This window comes from Paroedura picta, chromosome 4 (genome assembly GCF_049243985.1).
Source record: "Paroedura picta isolate Pp20150507F chromosome 4, Ppicta_v3.0, whole genome shotgun sequence".
Classification (NCBI taxonomy): Eukaryota; Metazoa; Chordata; class Lepidosauria; order Squamata; family Gekkonidae; genus Paroedura; species Paroedura picta.
The window spans coordinates 134,771,719-134,796,851 of record NC_135372.1 but is presented as its reverse complement, the minus strand read 5'-3'; the positions used below and the strand labels follow the sequence as shown (position 1 = coordinate 134,796,851).

The 25,133-nt window shown below is 41.4% G+C and overlaps 1 protein-coding gene and 1 long non-coding RNA gene across 7 annotated transcripts in view; one reads left to right on the top strand and one right to left on the bottom strand.

Annotated features, from left to right (window-relative positions):
* Positions 1–6,333: 6,333 nt before the first annotated feature.
* Positions 6,334–10,953, bottom strand: LOC143836450 (uncharacterized). Its single transcript, XR_013230613.1, has 3 exons — positions 10,628–10,953; positions 8,947–9,054; positions 6,334–6,459 (listed from the first exon to the last, which is right to left on the bottom strand). It is a non-coding gene; the product is annotated as an uncharacterized LOC143836450 (long non-coding RNA).
* Positions 10,638–25,133, top strand: part of SYCP2 (synaptonemal complex protein 2) — a 62,305-nt gene continuing 47,809 nt past the window's right edge. Inside the window, exons 1-7 of one of the 6 annotated variants that reach the window (XM_077335757.1) lie at positions 10,638–10,683; positions 15,619–15,665; positions 18,984–19,124; positions 20,593–20,723; positions 21,454–21,556; positions 22,048–22,072; positions 23,029–23,114. In XM_077335757.1, coding sequence (XP_077191872.1) covers positions 15,642–15,665; positions 18,984–19,124; positions 20,593–20,723; positions 21,454–21,556; positions 22,048–22,072; positions 23,029–23,114 — 510 coding nt within the window. In that variant the 5' untranslated portion in view covers positions 10,638–10,683; positions 15,619–15,641. Of the gene's footprint in view, positions 10,684–11,124; positions 11,229–11,257; positions 11,505–15,618; positions 15,666–18,983; positions 19,125–20,592; positions 20,724–21,451; positions 21,557–22,047; positions 22,073–23,028; positions 23,115–25,133 lie in introns of those variants that run through there. The other 5 variants (XM_077335754.1, XM_077335753.1, XM_077335756.1 and 2 more) reach the window with 5 other exon arrangements.

Sequence of the window (25,133 nt, the reverse complement as noted above, 5' to 3'; positions counted from 1 at the left end):
AGTGGCACCTTTGATTGTGTATACCAGCCTTTCTCGGCTTTTTCACTGTTGAGAAACCTCTGAAATATTCTTTGTGCTTCAAGAAACCCCAGAAGATAGGCAGTCTTCCAGAATGTTGTTGGGAAACATAGTTGTATACACGTTCATCCAGGGATCCTCCCCTTCTCACCCCCTCCAAGCCCATCATTGGCCATTTGGGGAGGGGTGCAACATGTCTGATAAATGTTTAACAAATTTAAATATATATATTAAAGTTAATTCCCACCCATCCTGGAAACCTTTCCTGGGCTGTCAGGAAACCCCAGGGATTCACCAAACCCTGACTGAGAAAGTTTGGTATATATGCTGCCAAAAGATTCTAGAGAAGCTGCTTGTTACCCATGTTTAGAAGTAAAAGAGCCTGTTTTTGTACTACCTGCTTTTTACTACCCAAAGGAATCTCAAAGCAGATTACAAACACCTACCCTTTCTCTCCCCACAACAGACACCCTGTGAAGTAGGTGGGGCTGAGAGAGCTCTGAGAGGACTGTGACTAGTCCAGGGTCACCCAGCTGGCTGCATGTGGAAGAAGAGGCAGAGTGGGGAATTGAATCCAGTTCTCCATTTAAAAGCCATTGTTCTTAACCACTGCTCCAAGTTGGCTCTCTGCCATAAATCTGCTGTGGCATAATTCAGGCAAGGCCTGATCCTGTTATTACCTTCCTAAATTTATAGAATCATAGGGTTGGAAGGGGCCACATAGGCCATCTAGTCCAACCCCCTGCTCAACGCAGGATCAGCCCAAAGCATCCTAAAGCATTTAGGCAGATTTAGGCAGATCAGGACAGGAAGGAATGAGCCAAGGCTCTTGTAGCCTTTTCGTACATGGCCAGGGTAATGCTGTTTGCCACTTTGGGATCAGGAAGGAATTTTCCTCCAGGCTAGATTGGCCCAAGGATCCTGGAGGTTTTTTGCCCTTGTCTGAGTATAGAGCAGAGGTCATTGGGACAGTGGGGGTCAGGAGGGTAGCTGTGAATTTCCTGCATTGTGCAGGTGGGTTGGATTAGATGACCCTTGGGGTCCCTTCTAACTTGGTTTTTCAGTATAAAGACAAAAAAAGAAAAAAAGAGCAGACTTCCCCCAAGAAACATTTAGCTTAAATTTGTAACTTCACCCCTCCCTTGGGTAATCCATGCTATGCCTCACTGGCCTTTGTATATTTGAACAAAAATGAACAACAAAGAACTTGAATAATGCATTATTTTACTTTGCTATTTATGCCCATTCTGATTACATTTGTGGCTCCCATGTTGAACATAACAAGAGCATTAACGCTCCCACAAAAGCCACTCTTTGCTAAATAAATGCTGAAAGCTCTATCACATTTCTACTTCCAAGATCAATTTTAAAACAAAAAAATGACTATTTCTATAGTAATAGTTCTGTGAAGTTGGGAAAATGGAGGAATGGCCTTTCCGTAATGATTATATGACTACTGTAAGCTTTCATATTTTAGTCTGGCTGATTTGGTACTTTGTTCTTCTAGTAGTGAATGATTTGGTGCCCTTGAAGCAGGGCTAGTTCCAGGTATTTTATCACCCCCTGCAAGGCGCATCTAATAAAAGCAACAGTGATTGGCTGGCCTGTTTACATATAGAGATGAAGAAGAATGGCCAGTTATTGCATTAACTCATTAGCACATTAATTCTTTGCATAACCCTGTTTTTGTCTCTCTAGCAGTTTGGATAAATATGTCCTTGATGTAGTCAGAGATAATATTCACCAAATCTTAACTTACTGCATAACAGTACTAATGTGGGGGTCAAACCAGTAGGCCATTGTGTGTCTAGTATCTTTTTACAACAGTAACCAGCTAAGTATCATAGGTGACAGCAATTGTCACCTATGGACCACCCCCTCAGTAGCAGACCTCTGACTCCAGAGACACTTGTAAATGGTTTGTCATCTTGGAGAGGAGTGAGGAGTGGAGTGCCTCAATCTGTCCTGGGCCCTGTGTTGTTGAACATATTCAGAAATGATTTGTACGAAGGAATAGATTTTGGGCTGTATTTAAAGAAGTATAATGTCCAGATCACTTTACTCCGCTCTGGTAAGACCTCACTTGGAGTACTGTGTTCAGTTTTGGGTACAACTGAAGAAAGATGAAGAGAAACTAGAGCGTGTCCAGAGGAGGGCTACAAAGATGGTGAAGGGTTTAGAGACAAAGTCATATGAATAAGGCTGAGGGAGCTTGGTCTGTTTAGCCAGGAGGGAAGATGACTAAGAGGTAATATGATAACCATCTTCAAATACTTGAAGGGCTGTCAGAGGGAAGATGGAGCAGAGTTGTTTTCTGTTGCCGCAGAGGGGCGGACCAGAACCAGTGGGTTGAAATTAATTAAAAAGAATCTTTGGTTAAACATCCTGAAGAAGTTTCTGACAGAGCGGTTCCTCAGTGGTACAGGCTTCCTAGGGAGGTGGTGGGTTCTCCGGACATTTTTACGCATCTGACTGAAATGCTGATTTTGTGAACCTAGGCAGATTGTGAGTGGGTGGGCAGGAAGGAGGGTCCCTTCCTTGCATACCCAGGAAATTGCTGATGGGTTGATAGGTGAATTCCCTCCAGGCCAGGCTGAATCCTGGAGATTTTTGGTGGGGGAGATCACTTGGGCATGAAATTAGGGTCACTATGGGTAGACAGGTAGTTGTGTGTTCCTGCATTGTGCAGGGGGTTGGACTAGATGACCCTGGAGATCCCTTCCAACTCTATGATTCTATGACACCATTCAGGTTTCAAGGCTAGATCCATGTCCTGCAATAAATTTGTTCAGTCTCATTTTAAATGCATCTAAGCCAGTGGCAATTACTACGTCTTGTAGCAGTGAGTTCCATTTGTGGTGTGAAATGGCTTTTTTTTCTTTTTCTTTTTGCCTTCAGTTGGATGCCAACCAGTTTCATAGGTTAAACAATAGTTCTATTGTTTTGGGAGAGGGATCGGTCTACTTACTCTATTGTGTAATTTTATAGACCTTGGTCACTCCTCCCCCCCCCCCCCCAAAAAAAAAAGTAAAGTGCCTGAGATGCTTTAGCCTCCATGGATACAGGCACAGACTCCATCCTTGTGATTCTTTTGCTTTTCCATCCCTTCCCCCAACTCTTTGATTCCTGTTTTGAAATGCGGCAATGGGAACCATACACAGAATTCCACGTGTGGCTGGCTGCATCAGGGACTTTTCTTGGAGCTCAGTATATTTTCAAAGTTCTCTAGCAAGTTGGAAATCCCAGATTTCACTCTGGGAAGGAGCATTCAAAAATGCTTTATGCAGACTCTGAGGAGACTGTGCTTATAGAATCATAGAATTGGAAGAGGCCATACAGACCATCTAGTCCGACCCTCTGCCTAATGCAGGATCAGCCTACAATATCCAGAATAAGTAACTGTTCAGCTGCCGCTTAGACCACCAGTGAGGGGGAGCTCACCACCTCCTTAGGTAACCAATGCCACTGCTGAGCTACTGATGTTTTTCCTGATCTCTAGCCTGTACTGCTCTACATGTAGTTTAAACCCATTACTGTGAGTCCTCTCCTCTGCTGCCAACAGGAACTGCTCCCTGCCCTCCTCCAAGTGACAACCTTTCAAATACTTAAAGAGAACAATCCTGCTCTCAACCTCTTCTTCTCCAGGCTGAAAATTATCTTTTAAACAACTAAATATTTACTAAGCAAAATACCAGCGTGAGGTGCTGCGGCTAGCTGAGCTACCAAGTACTGATGTCTTTGTGACAACCATGCTATTAGGGAATAACAATTACTTCTGCCTGCTGGACTCTTATGTGCTCCTGCTACACTTATGTGCTCTCTTACAAAGGGAAATGAAAGCATTTCCCCTCTATCATGAAGTTTAGTGGGGAAAGAATGGGAATATTTTAATTACATAGAAATGTATGCACAAATATTAATCTGTTCAATAATATGCAAGAACTCTGACCTGGATAGTCTTGGCTAGTTCAAGTTAAGGAGGGCCGGCTGTGGTCAGTACTTGGATGTTAAAATACCGAGTAAATCCAGGGTTTCTGCAGAGGCAGGCAATGTCCCCGAGTACCTCTTGCCTTGAAAACCCTGTGGTTCATTGTATTGTATTTTATCTACTCTTGTTAGCCACCCCAAGATGCAAGTGAGGGGCGGGATATAAATTTGAAAATAAATGAAAATATGGGATCACCATAAGTCTGCTGTGACTTGACTCCCTCCCTCCAGAAGTGCAAGAAAATTAAATATGGAAGAACAAACAGATGTTGTTAATCTTGTGAAAATAGCCGGCATGAATGTAGTTAGAACTCCAGCCTGTAAAATAAGGACAATTTGCACAAAAAGTCTTCTGTTGGGAATGCTATTGGTGATTTTTATTTCTTGATGGGTTTTGAACTTTGAAAGCATTTTCTTTTTTCCCCAGGGGGGAAAGAAAAAACATTAAAAGAAATATTCTCTGAGGGACTGGCACCTAAATTACTCCCTGTTCTAACAGATGCCCTGATAATGGCCTCCACTAGACACTGACATACAGCAACACTTGGCAGGCACACAGACATTGGCGCTAGTTCAGGTTTCAAACTGTTAAGTCTGCCAGAGCGTCCTGGGCCAAGACTCTGTTTAAAGGTTATGTCACATGTTGCGATGCTCCTGTAGAGTGTCTGGCTGCCTTTCAGTTTCAGAGTTAAGACCTCTGATACGTAAAACATATTACCAGTGTCCATCACTTGGGCAGTTACAGTGACATGAACCATAAATTCCTAGCATTAAATCAGATGTCTAATTTTACAGGCCCCCCCTCCCCAAGCAGCCCTGGCTTTGTTAAGCTGGCAGGCAAGGAACACACAGAGCTGCCCTGTACTAAATCCATCAACATTAAGTATTGTCTCCTCTGAGTGACAGTGGCTCTCCGGCAGAGTTCTTTCACATTACTTGATATCTGATCCTTTTATCTGGAGATGCCAGGGATTGAACCTGGGACCTTGTGCACACCAAGCAGATACTCTACCACTAAGCTACAGTAATCTTTGCTTTTTGTTTGGTACACAAAATAGCCTTTGTGGTTGTACTGTGGTGGTGTGATGTTCATGCATTAGTGGTGGCTGCCAATTGCCAGGACTTGTGAAGGATGATGGACTCTTACTGTTGAGTCTTTTCCCCTCCAGTAAAATGCTTCCAACACTTTCCCTGAGTCACCTCAAGTCCCTGAAGAGAGTTCAAGTCCAAACTCCGTGCATTTGCTTTGCGACTTTGACTTTCCTAAGGACAATGGTGTTTTCCTCATCCTTGTAGTACTATGCACAGGACAATTCATACGTGTGGACTTGTGATCTTTCCTTCCCCATCCTACTATTTACTTGTCGATGATGGTTTATCCCTTTTAAAAGCACTTTAAAGAGTTCCCTGCATTTAAAATATGTATGCAGCCACTGAATGTGTATTTATACACATGCTATTTTTGCAGTTTGGTTTATATGGGAGAGGAGAAAAAGGTGTTACTAAAGGAAATGTGAGACTGTTAAGATCACTTATATTGTAAAAGAAGAAAAGCGCTCACGAGTTTACATTTAAATGCACTAAAACTTTTTTTTAACTTTCTTATAATTGAGTATTGTTTCATGGCTAGAGTATATGTGTGATATTTTGCAAAACCTCTTGTAATTTTCCTACCATTAAATGCATTCTTTTCCAGCGCTACTTGTTTCCTTTTTGACTCTGTGTACAGGCTCATTATTTTCAAAGACTGAAAATTTATTTGCGGAACATACTCGCACCGCCTATGAGAACAAGTAACTCCCTTGTGCTGAGTCAGGCTATTGGTCAAGAACGCTCAATTGTCTGCTCTGACTGGCAGCAGCTCTCAGATGGAGGTCTTTCACATTACTTTATGTCTGAGGACCAAACTAGAGGTGACAGCAGCTGCATGTCTGCCACAGGGAAGCTGCCACTATTTCAAAGTCTAAATTTGAAAATGGCGAAAAGTCTCAGGCAGTGCAGTGGGACAAAAGTGTTCTTGTTCTAGTCCCTGTGCCTTTTCCAGGGCTGAAAAGGACACCCAACTGTAGTCATGTCAGCACATGAAAAGATGAATGTGGGAATGGAAACAGCACTCTGTCCCACTATGTTGCATTGAGCCTTCACAGCATTTATAAATTGCCTGCTTTAGGGTTTCAAATTGTAGCATTGATCCTATGGCATATATGAAGGTGCTAGTTTGGCCCTCACCCTTTCAACTGGAGATGCCAAAGATCAACCCTGGGACCTTCTGTGTATAAAACAGATGGTTTACCATTGAATGTCTGCCCATGGACAGATTTTACATGTGGATGGATTTTGTTTGTGTGCATATTCAAAATGCTTTTTAGAAGTTGAAGTTCTGGAGTGAATTTGTGCACTTTGTTTACTTGATTCATTCAGGCTTCTGCTGTTGGAACTTGGATGCGCTGCAGCCTAAAAACAAATGGGGGAAAACACATGCTTATACAACACTAAAGTATTTAGAGCACTTCACCGGATATTGTCTGAGGCCTAGCTTTATACAAGCAGAAGAATGAGGCCAGAAGAGTCCTGAGGCCATGGAAAAGACATGCTGACCTGAGAGATTTGTGGAGAATGTTGTACCCAACAAAAATACCTCTGAATTTATTTTTTTATTTTTCAGTTTGTATCCGGCCATTCTTGACAAGAGCCATCTTGTGACAGTTCCCAGAATAAAACAATAAAATTACAATATAGCCTCCCATAAAAAGATGTTCAGCTATTTTGGGGATGGGGGACATTAACAGTGTATTCACAGACGGGAGGAAATATGTAAGGGAATCTTTTAAACTAAGCTTCATTTTGTGCCTCACAATCTTTAGTGCTGGACTAAATACTAATTAAAAGGTGGATAGTTCCTTTGTGCTTTTGCTTAGGTTCCCAGGATTGATTTGGTAGCTAGTTGATAAACATCTCCATTTGTTACTTATACAAGCCATGGAACTAACAATGCCCTTGTATCTTAGCAATATACTCAGCAAAGTACAAAGCCTTCTTCCAATTCAAGCAGCATCTTCTCTAGCAGGTCCGTTCTGTTGAAGGAAGAATTCAAGCTTTGTTGAGCACACTGGTAGGATTCATGCCAGTTAACTGCTCCTTTCCCTGAAGTATCTACATTCCACAATGATAATTATTTCTCAGCTAAGAGCAATTATTCTTTTCCAGATGATCTCAAGTTAGGGCTGCTGTGGATTTTATGATACTTGAGAACTGGATGTCTCCTCCATTGTGGCTTCTCCCTTCCCCAAACATGCTGGATGGTACAACTTTCTTGGACACATTCTAGTTCCATTAATTTGCCCTGTTGTTGGAGGATCTGGTTAGCCATTAGTAAATTGAAAAAGAGTAAGAGTTGGAGGAACTGGTTGGCCACTGTATTAGACAGGATGCTGGAATAGATGGGCCACTAGTCTGAAGAAGAGAGAGCCCTGATATACTGCTCGGTCAGAACAGCTTTATCAGTGCTGTGGTGAGCACAGGGTCACCCAGCTGGCCACACATGGGGGAGGGCAGAATCAAACCTGGCTTACCAGATTAGAAGTCTGTGCTTCTAACCACTACACCAAGCTGGCTCTCACTCCTGTCAAATGCCTGACCAAGTCATGGGCCAAAAATATAACATTTAGCCTGTGCAATCAATGCTGAAGACTACCTGTCCTTTCAAGCCCTGCAAAGACACACAAGTACAAGGCTAAAAGTCCAACTAATATATGTTTCTAATGTTAGAACTCGTGTATGAACTCGGCTCCTTAACTGTTCCTGTGTCTGTAATGAGATATGACACCTGATAGTGAGTAGAAGGGTTTGAATAGTTATGATCATTCCAGTGCTTATTTTTTTCCATAGCATACTGTCCTACAATCATGATATGCCAGGCTTGAAAATCCAGTCTTCAAAACTCTCAATCTATTGAATTTGCATTGAAATAAATAGAAACTTGCAAAAGCAGAACATTTTTAGAAGGAAGCAGATAAAGACAGATCTCTATCCAGACAAATAAAACCTAAGTACAAAAGCACTAGAGTTTGTAGCAGTGAAAAATGTACAGTGGGGAAATAATGGGAGAAAGTATACTTTTAAATAACATTGGCTACGATCAATCATAACACTGGCAGAGCTTTGAAGAAGAAACTAATGGAAGAGGCAAATGTGCCCAGTGGTGCTTTGCTCACTGGTGCATGATCTGCCCAATCATGGTACTGGTGCACTTGGTTGCTACTAGAAAGGATAACAAGGGTCATGTACCGCAAAGAGCTGTTGGTTACGCCAAAAAGACTGCTAAAAAGCCATCACAACCCGTCTACAGCTGTCCCACAGAGAAATGAAATTGCATTTACATTGTTATTTTTTGTTCAAATTATTTTACTCAATGGTGGCATACAGGGGTTGCCAACTTCCAGGTGAGACCTGAAGCTCCCCCAAAATTTCAACTGATCTGCAGACAAGAAAGATCATTTCCCATGATTTCAAGCACAGTGCGTATGGCATTATACCATGCAGAGGTCCTGCCCCACCCCAAATCTCACCCTCACCACTGCCCACCCACAAATTACTAAATCCAGCACTGACAATCTGACAAAGTCACAGCATTGCTCTCCGTTTCTTCATTTTGTCCTCACAACAAAATTGTGTGGTAGGTTAGGATGAGAAAGAATGACATGTTCAAGGTCATCCGGCAAGCTTCCATGGCAGAATGGGAATGATTCAGGAATGTGTTTATTAGAGCTTAATCTAATACTCTAACCACTGCACCATACTGGGTACGGATCAATTCTAATCCAGAGGAAGAAATGAATGCCATTCCTTTCACTGTTGTTTCATTCAGGGCCCTGCAGTCTAGAGACAAGTGCAGGAAGTCAGACTGAGCTAGCCCTGAGAGAAGAAAACTGACAGTATTACCTTTACTTTTGATGTTATAGTGACATCTGGTGGTTCTTTGAAATATTTTCCACTCTTACCATGTTGAATATTAATTGTTTGTTTCAAAACGCTAGTAGAAGTTGAAGCCTGTTTTTAAAAACAATAGAAGTTTAAAATCTTTAAGAAACTATAATGCCACTGAGAAATGATTTATGTGTTGGAGTGACCAAAATGGCTATGCTTACGCTTTCTTCTATCTATTCTTCTAGGGAAGGAAGGAAGGAGGGAGGGAGGGAGGGGGAGAGAGAGAGAGAGAGAGAGAGAGAGAAAGAAAGAAAGAAAGAAAGAAAGAAAGAAAGAAAGAAAGAAAGAAAGAAAGAAAGAAAGAAAGAAAGAAAGAAAGAAAGAAAGAAAGAAAGAGTAGTGTTGGATCTGGGAGACCCAAGTTCAGATTCCTACTCTTCCGTGGAATCTTGCTAGACAAACTTTGGCCAGTCACACACACGCATGCTCTAGCCTACCTCACAGGGTTGTTGTGAGGATAAAATGGAAGTGAGGAAAATTATGTCAACCTTTTTAGGGCCTCTGTGGAGTAAAATGGGGATAATTGAAGTAAATAAATAACCAAGTATACAGAGTTGCAGTAGTCATTTGCCATTTAAGAGCATTTGGCATTTTATAGGACGTGCCCACCAGTCTATTCCCCAACTTCTTGCACTCTGTTGAGACATAAACAGGATCAGTGCAAAAAGAATCCTGAAAATGTGACTGTGGTACCATGGAAATAAAGTTGTTTTGTGGGTTTTAACGTCAGGAGGCTTGAGCACGGTATCATAGAAGCTGCGGAAAATATCAGTTTGCCTGACTCACATGTATGTGATAGTGAACAAAGGAAATCTATTGTAAAGGGGCCCCTACAGCCTTCAAATAGAAATGTTACAGGTTAGGAACGTGCACATGGAGGAGTGCTGTGAGAAGAGGCTGTTCTCCAGAGATTGCTCAGACAGCAAACTTTACAACAATACCATCTTGTGAGAGAAGTAACTCTGTCTAGTAGGCTGAGACAATTGCCCTTAGAACTTTAGACAATCTAGTGGTGGTAGTTACTTGATGGGCCAATATAAATGTGTAACCTGTAATGTAACAAGAAAGGGAAATGACTAAAGGGGTGTGTCAGCTTTGCTGAAACTGACCCGTCTATTGGGTCTTCCTATATATATTTTACTTTTGCTTCATCTGGGACTCTTGTCTGATTCTTTGGATTTTCCATTTTAATTGATTCTGCTGAGTCTCGCACCCAGAACCAAGCATATGACAACCCCAAACATTTCTTTCCGTGCTGGGAGTAATCCCTATGGCATAAAATTCTTACTTCTAAGTAGAACTACTCAGGATTGTTTCCTATCTCCTACAGAGGTCAGGGCTAGATGTACTCATCTTTGTGCACTCTGCTCCAGGTACCTGTAAACCAGGGGTAGTCAAACTGCGGCCCTCCAGATGTCCATGGACTACAATTCCCAGGAGCCCCCTGCCAGCGAATGCTGGCAGGGGCTCCTGGGAATTGTAGTCCATGGACATCTGGAGGGCCGCAGTTTGACTACCCCTGCTGTAAACGGACAAATCCAAAAGTCAAGATATGGACATTCTCAGCAGATTGGCTAGAGTGGCTGGGGAAATCGTATCCAATTACACAGTTGTTTGTACCAGACTTCGGAAATACCTGGAGATTTTGGAAGTGGAGACAGGAGGGCGAGAGTTGGGATGGGCTTTAATAAGGTATAATGTCCTAGAGCCCACGTTTCAAAGTGGTCATTTTCTCCAGTTGAACTGATATCCATCGCCGGGAGATCAACTGTAATCTCGGATCTCCAGCTACGACCTGGAGATTGGCAACCCTAATGAAAAGTGAACTAGGGTGGTGAAGTAAAATGCACCCTACAGAAAAAAAACGGGTGTGGAAGGGGACCCGCTTAAAAAACGAGGCCACTGTCAAAAACAAATTGACGGAAGTTCGTGCTTTTGACTTGAACGCGCTCTCTATAGGCACATTCGTGAACGGAGGTTTGAGGAGACGCCGCCGGCGCAGCCGTTGGAGTCTCAGCGGCCGTTGGCAAGAGCCGTTTCCCGCCCTCTGGCCACTGATTGGCTTAGAAGGAGGCGGCGCGCGCGAGTCAAAACGACCGCGAGGCCAACTCGCCGCGAGACCCTTTGCCGCTTTTCGCTTTCGTCAGGCTTTCCGAGCCTCGCCGTCCGCTGCTTTTCAATGATTGGCTGATGAGCCGGCCGAGGCCCGGGATTGGTTCGGAGAGCCCTTGCGGGAGGTGATTGGCTGGCTTCGCCTGCGAGCTTGGGGTTTTGTGAGGAGAAGAAGAGGGGGTGGGCGGCTACCCCCCCCCCCCGTGCTCTTCTTTAACGGTCCTCTGTAGGTTTAGCCTCGCCAGGTAATCCAGTCTGGCTCCTTCTCGTCAGGAAAGGGTGTGTGCCTCAGGCTTCAAGCCTGCCTTTCAGGCCACCCCAAAAAGAGACAGGGAGCTCCTTGCGCCTTAAACACGAGCACGCTTTCCTTCCAGGAGGAGATTTTGTAGCTTATTAGTCAGGTGGTGAAGGGGATGAAATGGGGCCTTAGCTTGACAGAGATAGAGTCAAGTGGGTAGCCGTGTTGGTCTGAAGCAGAGCAACAACATTTGATTCCAAGGTGCTATTGGAATCAAATATTATTTTTGAGGTTCAGGTTGGGCAGCCCTCTTGAGTCCAGGGGCACCTTTCAGACCAAGTTTAATTCTTGGACATATGTTTTTGTGTGCATGCACACTTTGTGAGATACACCTTGAAGAGAGCCGCATTGGACATAAGGGTGCCCCTGAACTCGAACTTAGTACTATTAATTTAAGTGTTTAAAATGGCCAGGCTGTGAAATAGTACATCATTAGGTAAGATTCAAGAGAATGGGCTTCATTTACAGCAGTAGCTGGGATGAATTCATTGGAATAAAGTTTGAGTCCAGTGGCACCTCTTAAAACCAACACACAAAAGCTCACCCAGAATTAAACTTTGCTGGTCTTAAAGTTGCTTCTGGGCTTGAATTTTGCTTGTATTTATGTTTTTTTTGTTTTTGTTTTTAAAGAATTTAAAATGGCCAGGCCATGTGATATGTAATTTGGTAAATTTCAAGAGAATGAGATTCATTCACAGCAATCATTAGAACAGGGTTTGATCCAGGGGCACACCCAAATTAAACTTTGTTGGTTTTAAAGGTGCCACTGGACTCCCAATTATTTTGTTCCAGATCAACATGGCTACCCACCTGTATCTATTTAGGGGGAGGGAGAGTATGGTAAAGCTTAATTTTGCCAAGCTAGTTAATAAGAATTCCTCATCCATCACAAGTGCTAATCTCTCCAGAAATGGTATCAAATTCCTTGATTAATTTTGAGCAATTGTTTTCCTTTGAAGTTTGCTGGAGAATGTTATTTTCTAGATTGGCACCAGTGTGTCCCGAGCAAAATGTTTGGGCAATAAGTTCTCAAGACACCCCCCCCCTCAAGTCTGCTCTTACAGCTTCAAATGGTTACACATTTCTTCATGTTTCTTGTTTATGGGGCTTCTTTCAAAATATGGAGAACCAGAAAAAAAATGTGTTTCTGTATTCCTCTGGGATGCAGGAACACATCTGGGAAAGATGTCACTGCATCTGACCAGCTGCATGTTTCAAGGCAGAGGCCAGAATGATTTAGGATACACTATCTCCTTTAACTTACAGAAAGCTTTTTAGGAAATTCTCAGCATAAAACAATCCTTGGCTGAGTTGTATAATCCTTTATTGTTATACTAAAGGGAGGGTATTCTCTTGCACAGAACTTTGTGTTTCTTTAATTTCTCTTTGATTTGTGCAATATTATTTGTTGCTGGATCAGTTATTTTTGTATTACAAGCATGGCCCCCACGTGGTGGAACGAGCTCCCTGAAGAGATTAGGGCCCTTCCTGAACGCCCACAATTCTGGAGGGCCTGCAAAAGGGAGCTCCTCCACCAGGCATTCCCCTGAGACTGACCAACCCAATAACATCTACAGGTCCCCCCTCAGACACCTCCTTCATGGCCTATACCAGTCTGACCTCTTGGGGTTTATCTAAGTTGTTGTTCCTGTTATTGTTGATCCAATTGATATTATTTTAATTTAAACCACTGTTGGATTATTGTTGATATTATTTTGACTATGTTCTATGCTTAGGTCATTCCATGTAATACTCCACAACGTTGTATGTAAATAGCCCTGAGTCGTAGGGGAGGGCAGTATAAAAATCTAATAAATGTCATTTTAAAATTTTTTCAAAATTTTTGTCCTGGTGCTTCAACAGTATAAGGATACCCAAAATTTCAGCAGGCATCATTTCCCCATCATTTTACCTCAGTGCCTGTAAAGACTTTAAAATAATTTTTTGTGTCCCTGGGCTCTTAAAGGTGTCAGTAAAAGGAGGCCCTGGGTTCTAATTCAGCTTTCTTATGGGTGGCCATAGGTCTCCTGTTGCTGACCTAGAGGCAAAAGAGATGAAAAAATTTCATCTGTTGCAAAAGGCTTTGCTGACAAGATTCTTTAGGGGGTAATGAAGGTGATGGAAGTAATCACAGTTCCTCAATAGGGTCTTCCAGAGATAATAGCCAAAGGTCGTTTCCTCAAAATAATTCATGAAAACTGTTAAAGATTTTATTTTTTAAATCTACAAATCCTAAATGTATTCTAACGTAAATGCATTTGACATTTCTTAACATATTTAACTGAAATTCAATGATATTTACTTGGGAGAAAAATCAGTAAGATGTACTGAGTGAGAAGTCACAACTGCATATCTTGTTGAAGTAAATGGGGATTCTGGATTCAGTATTCATATGCCAATAAAGGTCTTCTGATTCTGATTAAGTATTTAGGATAAAGAAGTGGAGGGAGGGGAAATACTTTGGGTAGTGGGATACATAGTGCTACAGATTTTAAAACATTGAGCAACTTGGGTAAAAAGAATTGCTTCTAGTATTTTAAAATATTGTAGTCATTTTGTACTTTCATAGAGAAAACAGCTGCTTCTGTTCAAAGTATTAGCTAAAACTGTATCCCTTGCACTCTAGGGGAGGAATGTACTTTCCAGAATGCAAGAAATGCCATCCCAGTGCACAAAAAGTTTTATTAAGCTCCTTAAGAGAGCCAGTTTGGTGTAGTGGTTAGGAGTGCGGACTTCTAATCTGGCATGCCGGGTTCGATTCTGCGCTCCTCCACATGCAACCAGCTGGGTGACCTTGGGCTCGCCACGGCACTGATAAAACTGTTCTGACCGGGCAGTGATAACAGGGCTCTCTCAGCCTCACCCACCCCACAGGGTGTCTGATGTGGGGAGAGGAATGGGAAGGTGACTGTAAGCCACTTTGAGCCTCCTTCGGGTAGGGAAAAGCGGCATATAAGAACCAACTCTTCTTCTTCTTCTTCTTCTTCTTCTTCTTCTTCTTCTTCTTCTTCTTCTATCAATCAAAACATACATAACAATAAAATATAATAACAACACTCAAGCTTTGGTTAAATTTACACACTGTAGTCAGTGAAGTTGAGATGTAAATGTTATGGTTGAAGACATATATCTGGTTTTATCAGTTTATAAATATTTCCTTTAAAAAAGATCTCTTTAGATAATCAGTTCTAGAATGCTGAAATCAAAAACTAAGACTGACCAGCAATCTGTTTGCTGAGACCCTCAGCTTATCTTAAAGGAAGTGAGAGATCAAATAGGAGGGATTGTTCCTAAAGTGTGCTGAGCCCAGTATGCATAGGTTTTGTAAATAAGATCGAATAGTGCCCCAGGATGGTGGTCCCCAACCGCTGGGCTGCGGCCCAGTGCCGGGCCGCAAAGGCCCCGGCACCGGGCCGCAGCTCCCTCTCCCCGCCCCCCCCCCCGGCAGTAAGAAACTTCCCAGGCTGCAAGCAGCCGATTAGCTTGCGGCCCGGCAAGCTTCGTTTTAGGGGGGGAGAGGGAAGCAGGGCAGCGCATGGCGGAAACACATGTGTGGCCATGCGATCGCCCTCCCCACCACCGCCGGTCCGCAGCCCTAGAAAGGTTGCGGACCATTGCCCCAGGACACTGAACAGCCAGTTTGGTGTAATGGTTAGGAGTACAGACTTCTAATCTGGTGATCCGGGTTCGATTCTGCACTCTCCCACATGCAGCCAACTGGGTGACCTTGGGCTTGCCCTGGCACTGATAAAACTGTTCTGACTGAGCAGTGATATCAGGGCTCTCTCAGCCTCACCCACCTCACAGGGTATCTGTTGTGTGGAGAGGAAAGGGAAGGCGACTGTAAGCTGCTTTGTGCCTCCTTCAGGTAGGAAAAAGCGGCATATAAGAACCAACTCTTCTCCTCCTTCTTCTTCAATTGTTCCTGGAAAGAAGGAAATGGAGAAGTTTCCTGTGTATTTCTTCCACCTGTTGCCATTTAGAAGGTTGCTTTGGACTCTGCTTCAGCTTGTAGCTTAAACCATTCTCAAGGGCACAGACAATTTAAAGGCTAATACATAGAAAGTTACTTTTTGTACCCAATAGTGGTGTAGTTATGATGCCAATGATGGTTTTGGGGTGGGTTTGATTTTCTTATATCACATAATTTTAAAGGCCAGTTCATTTTAAAAACTCGCCTGTACATACATTTCATGTTATTTTTGTTTTTCTTACAGTTTAAATATATGAAACTGCCAGGATGCCAGTTAAACGTGAAGGACAGGTATTCAATGGACTTTTGGGATTATGTCATGGCTTGATGGAAAAGCTTTTCTAATGCTTTATTACTGTGTGTGGTTCTGGGCCTAACATCTCTTCCACCAGCATCTAATACTCCTTCCATCTATCATAGTCTTTTATATGTTTTGGTAGCTTCGATTGAATATTTAAGTTACATCCTGTTCTTGAAATGATGGGGAAAAACATTTCATCTAGCCCACAAATTCATCATCATCCGCAGTCCATCCTAACTATTCTTCAAGAACAGAAATCTGATTTATGTTTACCTAAGTGATTTTTATTCCTCCCATTTTTAGAAAACGATTTAAGACTTCAATATAATTTGAATAAGCTTCTAGTATATAAGCAACTATATTTTCTCCCAAGGAGCTTTGCTTAAATAACCTATTCATAAACAAACCCTAAACATGTTTGACCTAATTCAGAACCATGTGACAATAGTTCTGTATTAGCTGGCAAGCTATTTTCTGTAGGTATCATGTGAAAATGCACTTTGATAGCTTGTTCATTGGGTAAAATGGCCTCATTGCATAGTCTTTTCCAAAAGGTCCAACAATTAAAATGGTATTGAATACAGTCTTATTTGTGAGAGAATTATGTGGATATTATGTGGATAAGTTATGACTATCAAATATATTATTAATTAGTAGACAACAATCTTATTTTATACACTAGTTCCATCTTTTAGCTATGAGAAATTCCACATTCAAAAGCATTGAAGGATTCAAGTTAAAGGGGGCACAATAGTGAACTTTTGCTTATTAACAACCTCTTGGACTAGCGTGAAGCTAAAGCACTGCATTCAATCTTAACCACATCTGCCACAATGGCATTCTGATGTTGCTGTAGTCGGGATTAAAATGTGCTGATCAGAGATTGTAAGGATTATTCAGGCTACACTCTTAGCATATGTACTTCATAGTTCTCTCGGTGATTGCTAGACTAATCCTGTCCTCAGTGCTTAGCTATCCTTATCTAAATCCCCTTGTTGTTGATATCTGTGATCAAAAGCTCTGTGCTGATATAACCCTTTCTAGTGGGCTGGGGTTCAAATCAATAAATGGCAACACCTTTACGGCTTGACAAGATGGAAAATTGCTTCAAAAGTAAAAAAAAACACCAACATTCCAGACATTAGTTTTCAATGTAACAATATTTATAACAATATTTATCATCAACCCCAGAACTTCAAAACTAGATATATAACAAAATCACGATGGCTATGAACATAGCGACATTGGGGAAACAAAATCTTCAGTGTCCTTCCAAAAGGCCACTCAGAACAAAACCATTCCTAACAATGCCCAGGAAACACTGGGGGGAGGGGGGGGAAAGAAAGTCCAAACTTGAACTTATAGAAGTGCACAGCTGCTGCTTCTTATCTGTTGCTTCAAGAGTTGACTTCAAGACTTGACTTGCTGCTGCTGGTCATGTGTTTGTTCCCTGGCTTGGGCTTGCAAAGGAAATAGCAGTTTCTCTCAGTCAAGCTCTGGGCATTCTCTCTCCTGCTGCAGGGCCAGACTGACTGAGGGGGAAAGAGCCTTACCCTCAAACACTAAATTGAAAAGGGGAAAGTATAAGGTGCAACCTCCTCCTGGCTGTTAGGCCCACCAAGTACCTGCAAAGGAAATAGCAATTTCTATCAGTTAAACTCTGGGCCTTCTGTCTCCTGCTGCAGGGTCAGACTGACTGAGGGGTGGGGCTTTTGCAACTAATAATATGTGTGCAACTTAACTTACTGCTCAGACTGAGTAATCTTTGGCTCCCTATGCCCAAATCCTGTTTGATGGAAATTATTAAAACAAAAATGACATGGGTTAAACTGAAATCCAAAAATATGTGTGTATGGAGGCTTGTGCTAATGTATCTCAAGCTCATTCAGTGTGGGATTTCATACTTGCCCATCATATGAATGACCAAACTTCATCTGCTTACCTCAGTTTTCTGGTATGCAAATGTGGATCTAATACATAAATGTCAGGAAAGGTTGAAATTGGGACAATGCACCTTGGGAGTGTTGGAAATAGCTGTCTGTGCAATCCCTCCTGACTTGTGGGACTGTAAACAGGAACTCTCTTTACCATAGAATTAGTGAGCTAGACAAGGACAGTGACCACTCACCTTTAATCTCACTGACCTGTCTCTAGAGGGTAATTTCCTGTTTCCCCAATCTCCTCCTCCATCTCTCAAGCCTGCAACATGATGGAAGGGAGATCCTTCAAGCATCTCTCTCCATCCAGCTATTTAGATTAGAATAGGAACCTAATCTTTACCTCTAATATAGAATTAACAGAACAAAAATAGAGTCCAATAGCACCTTTAGGACCAACAGATATTTATTCAAGGCACGAGCTTGCACTCAAAAGCTCATGCCTTGAATAAATCCGTTGGTCTTAAAGGTGCTATTGGACTCTATTTTTGTTGTGCTACTTCAGACCAACACGGCTACCCACTTGAATCTGTAAAATTAAGTTTTCTAATAAATAGTTCTTATATTAGTTAAGTACCACATTGGTGAACATGCCTTTCTTTGTTGTTTTCTGACCGCTTGCATTGTGCCCACACTGCACTTACTTGCCATAATAAGGCACTCTGTTAAATGTCTGGATATTAAGATCTTACAAATGCCTAATATACTTAAGGGAGTGTGGCATGGGCTGGCAAGGTCCTGCAATACAATCTGTTTGGTTAAATCTGACACAATTTTAATTTTTTGAAGATATAATTTTGCTTAGACATCGCTGTATGTTATTTAGTATATTACAACTGAAGTACATGGGATTAATCCCACAATTTTAATACTATGTACTTTTTAGCATGAAATTGGAATGGAGTCCTAAGTAGAGTTTACACCTTTCTAAATCCATTGAAGTCATTGGGCATAGAAAGGTGTAACACTACTTATGATTGCACAGTAAATGTAGTAACTGACAAATAGCACTTTTTAATCAACTCTTCAAGAAATAAAATTGATTATGTGCAAGGGAAAAATGAGTTTTAGGGCAACAGGAAGCCCAGACGTGGATATTTGAAAATAATTGTTATATATTTCAAATATTTTTTAACTTCAGTCATTTTTAAACTTTTCAGTGAGTACTCTGATAATTGTTCAAATCTCTGCTGAGACTGCTTCCTAATCTTTAAGTCACCTCAGTTTAGATCTTTCTGCTGTATTGGCCCATCCAAAAATTGCACAGAATTCAGTGGTAAATCTTATGTAAAGCAGTCATATGTCATTTTCCCCACCCATAGTTAAAGAGAAATACGAATTAGTAACATTATTTTTTTTTTCTTCTGGCAGTTGGAAAAATGTATAGATGATGCTACAAAAAAGGCCGACTTTCACTCACTGGAACAGTTTTGGGAAACCAGCACATTTGATAGTATTTCTCATAAATGCAGCAAACAGTTTATCAACAAATTAGACCGACTTATATGTCAGGTGATTTATTTCATGTTTTGATGTCCTTGGTTGTAGAATATTAAATAAAATTCTTTAGGGTGACTTAAACTACATCTGGTACCATATGGGTTTGACAAGATTCTGAAATTGACTCCTGAAGGTGAAAAACATTTCCTGTGTTTCTATATTTAATCTTTTCCATTAACGTGAGCACAAATGACTTATTGATATATATCTGAATAGTTTCCTTTAAAAAAAAGTTTCTTGCAGCCCTCCTATAGAATCTGAATAAAGAAATAATCCTTCACCAAGGCTGAACATGCAGCTTATTCTGCAAACAGCAGGGCAAACACCTACAACAATTACCTGTCAAATTGGCTACAGTCTACCAAAGAACTGATAAATGTGTTAGCTACCTACCTGTTTTTGCTGGAATCACAAAAATGGGGCAGTGGTAATTGACAGCTGTCAATACATGTCTGCATTGGGTTTGATTGTTTACATCAGTGGTCCCCAACCCCTGGTCCGGGGACCGGTGCAGGTCCGTTGATCAGTTGCAGCTGATCAGTCCTCCTTCCTGGCTGCTGCCTTGGGGACTGCCCTGCCACTCTGGCGCTGGCTCACCTTTGGTGCTCTCCAGTGGCCACCATGGCTGGGGCTCCCCCTTGGTGTGGCACTGTGCAGCTGCTGCTGGCAGCGCCCCCCAGCAGGCGGTGGGAAGTCAGGGGCGCTGGCGGGAAAGCAAGTGGAGCAGGGGCTCAGGCGGCGGCGACCTCCCTCGGCAAAAGACTACCCCGCACCCCTGGCCTCAGTAAAATTGTCAAGCGTTGACTGGTCCCCAGTGATAAAAAGGTCGGGTACCACTGGTTTACATTATGCAGGCTTATGCTAGGAATTCCTGACGATAGTTTTCTAAAATAATCCTTTTACCAGTTTGTTGGGGGTAGTACGATCAGCTCCCTCCCTTCCCCCTCTTATGATCAGTACCCTGAGGTTGATAATGCCAGGACCATCTATAGCGGACACAGATAGGGTGAGGCTCGGTGAGAAATAATAGGTTATCATTTGCAGCCTCCACTGACGATGATCTGTTATAATGTACTGGGGGTTTAATTGTTTTTTTTTTGTTTTGTTTTATTGTAAACCACCATGAGCCAGTCTGGCTGAGAGTGGCAGTTTAGAAATTTAATAAATAAATAAAATAAGTTGTAAAAATGGGGGCTTGATAATCTTAATATTCTTCTTGTGCATTTATTTTTGATACCAGCACTAAACCAAAGTTTCCTAGTGACCTTAGCATGTAGAAAAATGAATATATGTATATAGTGAGGCACACATATTTAAGTAGCTGTTTAGTCTTAAACTAAAATAATAGATTTTTGTCTTTTGCAAGGTAAATATTAAATCTATGTGCCTTCAGTAGTACTGAGAATACAACTGGTACTTGTCCCATTGACTACATCTTTTTGTATATATACTGTAGTATATTTTTGCATTTCAATTTCAGAGCCTCGAGAATGAAGAGGTCAAGAAAGTTTCAATTTTGTTGAATATTCTTCAGAAACATGGTAAAAATGTCAACATATTAGGTGAAAGTGGATTTCCAGCAATGATAAGATATGATCTTGTCCAAAAGATAAGTATATGAAATCAGAAAATAATTCTTCAGAATAATTAGGGCAAAATGAATATTTTAACTTCAATTATTTCTTACTGAAACAGATTATTTATTAAAATTTACATATCTTTCTGCTGCTTCGGGACTCCTTAATAGAAAATTAAACAATATCCATGGGATTAATTGATTCAGTCCTATTTGCAGACTTTCTGAAAAGCTTGGTAGGCAACAAGGGTCATACCGGCAGGTGCCATGGAGATCTCAGACTTCACGTTGGGAAAACATGCTGTATTTAAATCTGCAAGAGATGTTTGGCAATAAATTGTTATAATGCTATAACAATTACCGGGTAGGGGTTTAAATACTGCTGGTGGAAGGACAGACATAAAGTAGTGGGAGAATGGTGTTTGCAAGAAGTTAATGGTGGAAAATAGTATGACATGGGATCTTTGCAGGACAGGAAATTATGCACCATTCCTTTCCAGTGATGAGCTAGTGTACTTGGACTGCATTCTTCAAAAAATCAAAGTAAAGCAGTCTTGGGTAAATAGCTTATTAAAGACAGGGAAAACAGAAATTGAATGATTATAACAATATCATGTGGAAGCTAAAAAAGGATCAGGTCTGGAAACCAAGAACAGAATAAAGCTTCTGTGCAAAGGGACCATGATCAGTCTCTTAATGGAAAGGTAACTTGTAAGTGAAACATTTTTAACAGAAATTTATATAAATCTTTGCTTTTCTTTACATGGTTAATTGGTTTGAAAAGGTCAAAGAAATTATTGAAAACAGAATAAATGAGAAAAATGACAACTTTACCACTGTTATTGAAGACTTCTTTGATGTTCTTATGGTAAATATAAGATTAATGGTTTTAAAAATTATTTAAAGTGGCCTTATTTAATTGTCTGTATCCAATTATTTGCCAAATACAAATAATTATAAGCATTTTGATTAATTCTAGAACTGCTTGAATGGCATTGTATGCAGGTTCCCAAATCAGAAGTGGTTTAAGGATTCACAAGGCCCGAAGCACCACAGACAAATTAAAGATTTGCGGGTCCTTAGCTGGGTACAGTTGTGGCAGGAGCAGCCAGACTGGGGACAAAGAGGCCCCACACAGTGGAAAGAGGTGTCACTCCCAGTTTCCTTAAAGGGGGGGGGGAGAAGAAGGACTACAACTCTGATCCATGAAGGGGAAGGCACTATGAATGGCCCCTGGAATCGCATGGTCTATAGCACATACTATATGTGCTACACGGATAAATCAGCCCTGTCCCAAATACATCCTTTGTTTCTTTAATGCAAACTAATTTTAATATACTTTTCTTATTTAACTTTCAGACCGTGCATGACACTAGCAGTGAAGGTATGTTTGAAATGACTTTTATCATAATTTTAGGTACATGTATTGTCGGTCTCTTTCACAATTGCCATTGCCATGCTCTCAGGTGACTTAAGTCGTGCAGATTTCTTATAATATATTTAGACAAGTTATCCAAATTGTAAGTACTGGAGCTGTGAATGGATAAGGCAGATTTTTCAACAACTAAAAAATGTCCCAAATGTCCAGAAAAATCTGAAAGCTAAAATGTTTTTTTTTACATGTGTGCCCCCCCCCATGACTGTAGCTTTATAAAAATTGAAGGCCTTGATGGCAGTTGCTAGGCAACCACAGCATTGTGGCCTTGATTAGTCAATAAAATGCATCAAGAAGTGGATGGTACTTTCCTAGACTTCTTTACTATTCTAGGGAGGACTCATTTGGTCAGGCTAGGCAACAAGAACTGGGTGACTTGATAGCACCAGACTGCATGACTCACCTAGGCTTGGCTGCTTGCTATTGTTTGACAGCAGTCACCCTATTAAAAGCCAGTGTGGCCTAGCAGTTAGCGATTCAGGGTTGGGTCTGGGAGACCTGGGTTTGAATCCCCAGCCTGCCATCGAAGCTCAGTAGGTGATGTTGTGCACGTTACATACTTTCAGCACATGAGAAGGCCCCCCACAAATCCCTGGGTGTTCCAGCTTGCAGTTTATAGTGTTAGAAAACATGGGATTAAAGCCAGAGGCTGGTATATTTCCCAGTTCTTCAGTCCTTTTAGGTTTAGACTGCAGAAACCAATGACACATGACACTTAGAATGCATACAAATTAAGCTAGTCTGTTCTGTGACTTCAGATGGAGTAGTTGCAGAACTTGATTGCTTTTTTAATGAAAGTACTTTCTGTTGATTATTTATTTAAACCTTGTTATGCATTTATTTGAAGCCGAATTGTGACTCGGCAAGTCATTTACAAGGTTTGTCTTTTGATCCTTTTTATCTAGGTAAAATGCAAATACTGGAAAACTTTATACTACGAACATGTACCCTCACTGCTGATAGCAGAATAAATATTTATATTCGGCAAGAGGTAAGAGACGTCTTTCTAACTGATATTAGTAAGGTTTAGCAATTATTCCCCGCCTTCCTAACAATGTGGATCGATTTAAATCACCAAGGGGGAAAAAGCTGATTTAAATCTTTGACGTAAATCAGTGTTTTCCAATAGCTGTCATAAATAAAAAGCCATACCAATCAGCTTCTGGGGTTCTAAGAGCAGTGATTTAAAACTGTTGCCGTGATACCGCCTCAGGGAGTATAATAAACATTTTTCTTAATACTGTGACTATTTTAGAAAATGGTATCTGATAAATTGTTTGCTTTTAGAATATTTCATGCAGTAGGTCGTGACTGTTTTGCAAGTGAGTGAGAAGGCCAAGAAGAGAAGAACAAATTGAGTTAGGAGAGGAGGCTGTGGGAAAAGTAGGTTTCCCTCTGCATGATGTGTGAAATGATCGTGAAACATGGCCTATTATTCAGCAGTGTAATATATATTTATAAACACTAAAAATGAGAAATAAAATGTAAGATTCTTCACTGTCAACTGATGTGAGGTGAGAGTCCTTAGGGAGTGAGAAGGAACATGATGAGCTAATTCCACAATTAGTTGGTTAGTAGATGAACACAGGTCACCAAGATCTTTCTGCGGATGACACGGGGTAATTTGTCAGTCCTTGTTTTCCTCACAGTTCAATGTTTGCAGAGAAAAGTACCCTTTCATAAATTCTCACGAGAGCCTTAATTTAATTTTAAGGTCTCATATTGCATTACACGCAGGTGTAATTTTAAACCAGATTATTTTTAAAGACGGAAGTTTAGAAGAAGAGTTGGTTCTTATATGCCACTTTTCTCTACCCGAAGGAGGCTCAAAGCGGCTTACAGTCGCCTTCCCTTTCCTCTCCCCACAACAGACACCCTGTGAGGTGGGTGAGGCTGAAAGAGCCCTGATATTCCTGCTCGGTCAGAACAGTTTTATCAGTGCTGTGGTGAGCCCAAGGTCATCCAGCTGGCTTCATGTGGGGGAGTGCAGAATTGAACCCGGCATGCCAGATTAGAAGTCTGCACTCCTAACCACTAAACCAAACTGGCTGTCTTTCAGTTACAACGAATGTATTAAAATTCAATTAAAACAAATATTCATCCTTCCTAAGTGATTTTTAAAGCAATTTAAAAGTGTGGAAATGATTTGTGCATATTAATTTATGTTGATCTGTATGCATCTATTGTCCGGGCCAGTTTATCTATGTAGAGCAGGGGTGAGCAAACTGTGACCCTCCATATGTCCATGTGCTACAATTCCCATGAGCCCCTGCCAGTGAATGCTCATGGGAATTTCAGTCCATGGACATTTGGAGGGCCACAGTTTGCCCACCCCTGATGTAGAGCATGTAGCATATGCTAGTGCCCCCATGCAGTGCCTTCCCCCCATGGATCAATGCTGTAGCGTCTCCTCCCCCCTTTTCCCTCTTTAGGGATGATTGGAATGACACCCCTTTTCACTGTGGGAGGCCCTTGCACCCCCAGTCAGGCCTCTCCCACTGCAAATGTATTCTGCTACAGCCCCGTGAATCTTTAAACTAGCTCTTGTGCTACTGTTCCCCACAAATCCTTAACCCATTCTTGTGTATTGTCATTATGTAATCTTTACAGAAGCTGAAACAGAACAGAGCTGTCTGTCAGTGTTTCTGTGGTGAAATGGCACCACGACCCTTTTTGCTTGTTAAATGTGGGATTCACACTCTATGCTTAGGAGTTTGGTTATAAGAACCACCCCCATCCCATTCCTTCTAAATTCCAAAATGCAGAGTCTCACTGACTGTCAAGCTGCAAGGCTTCTAGTGGCCTCTTGAAGGCAGCACAAAGGAAATCTTGTGAAAGGATAAGCAAGATAAACTCGGTGAGGTGAATTTACTGACATTTAGTAGCTTGAGATCTATGTCAGTTGAGTACATCTTTCATTCCCTGTGGTGAAAACAAGGGCCTTTATGGTCATTTTACTCCAAGTCCAGCAATAAAAGATAAAATCCATTCTTCCATTCATTCAAAAAAA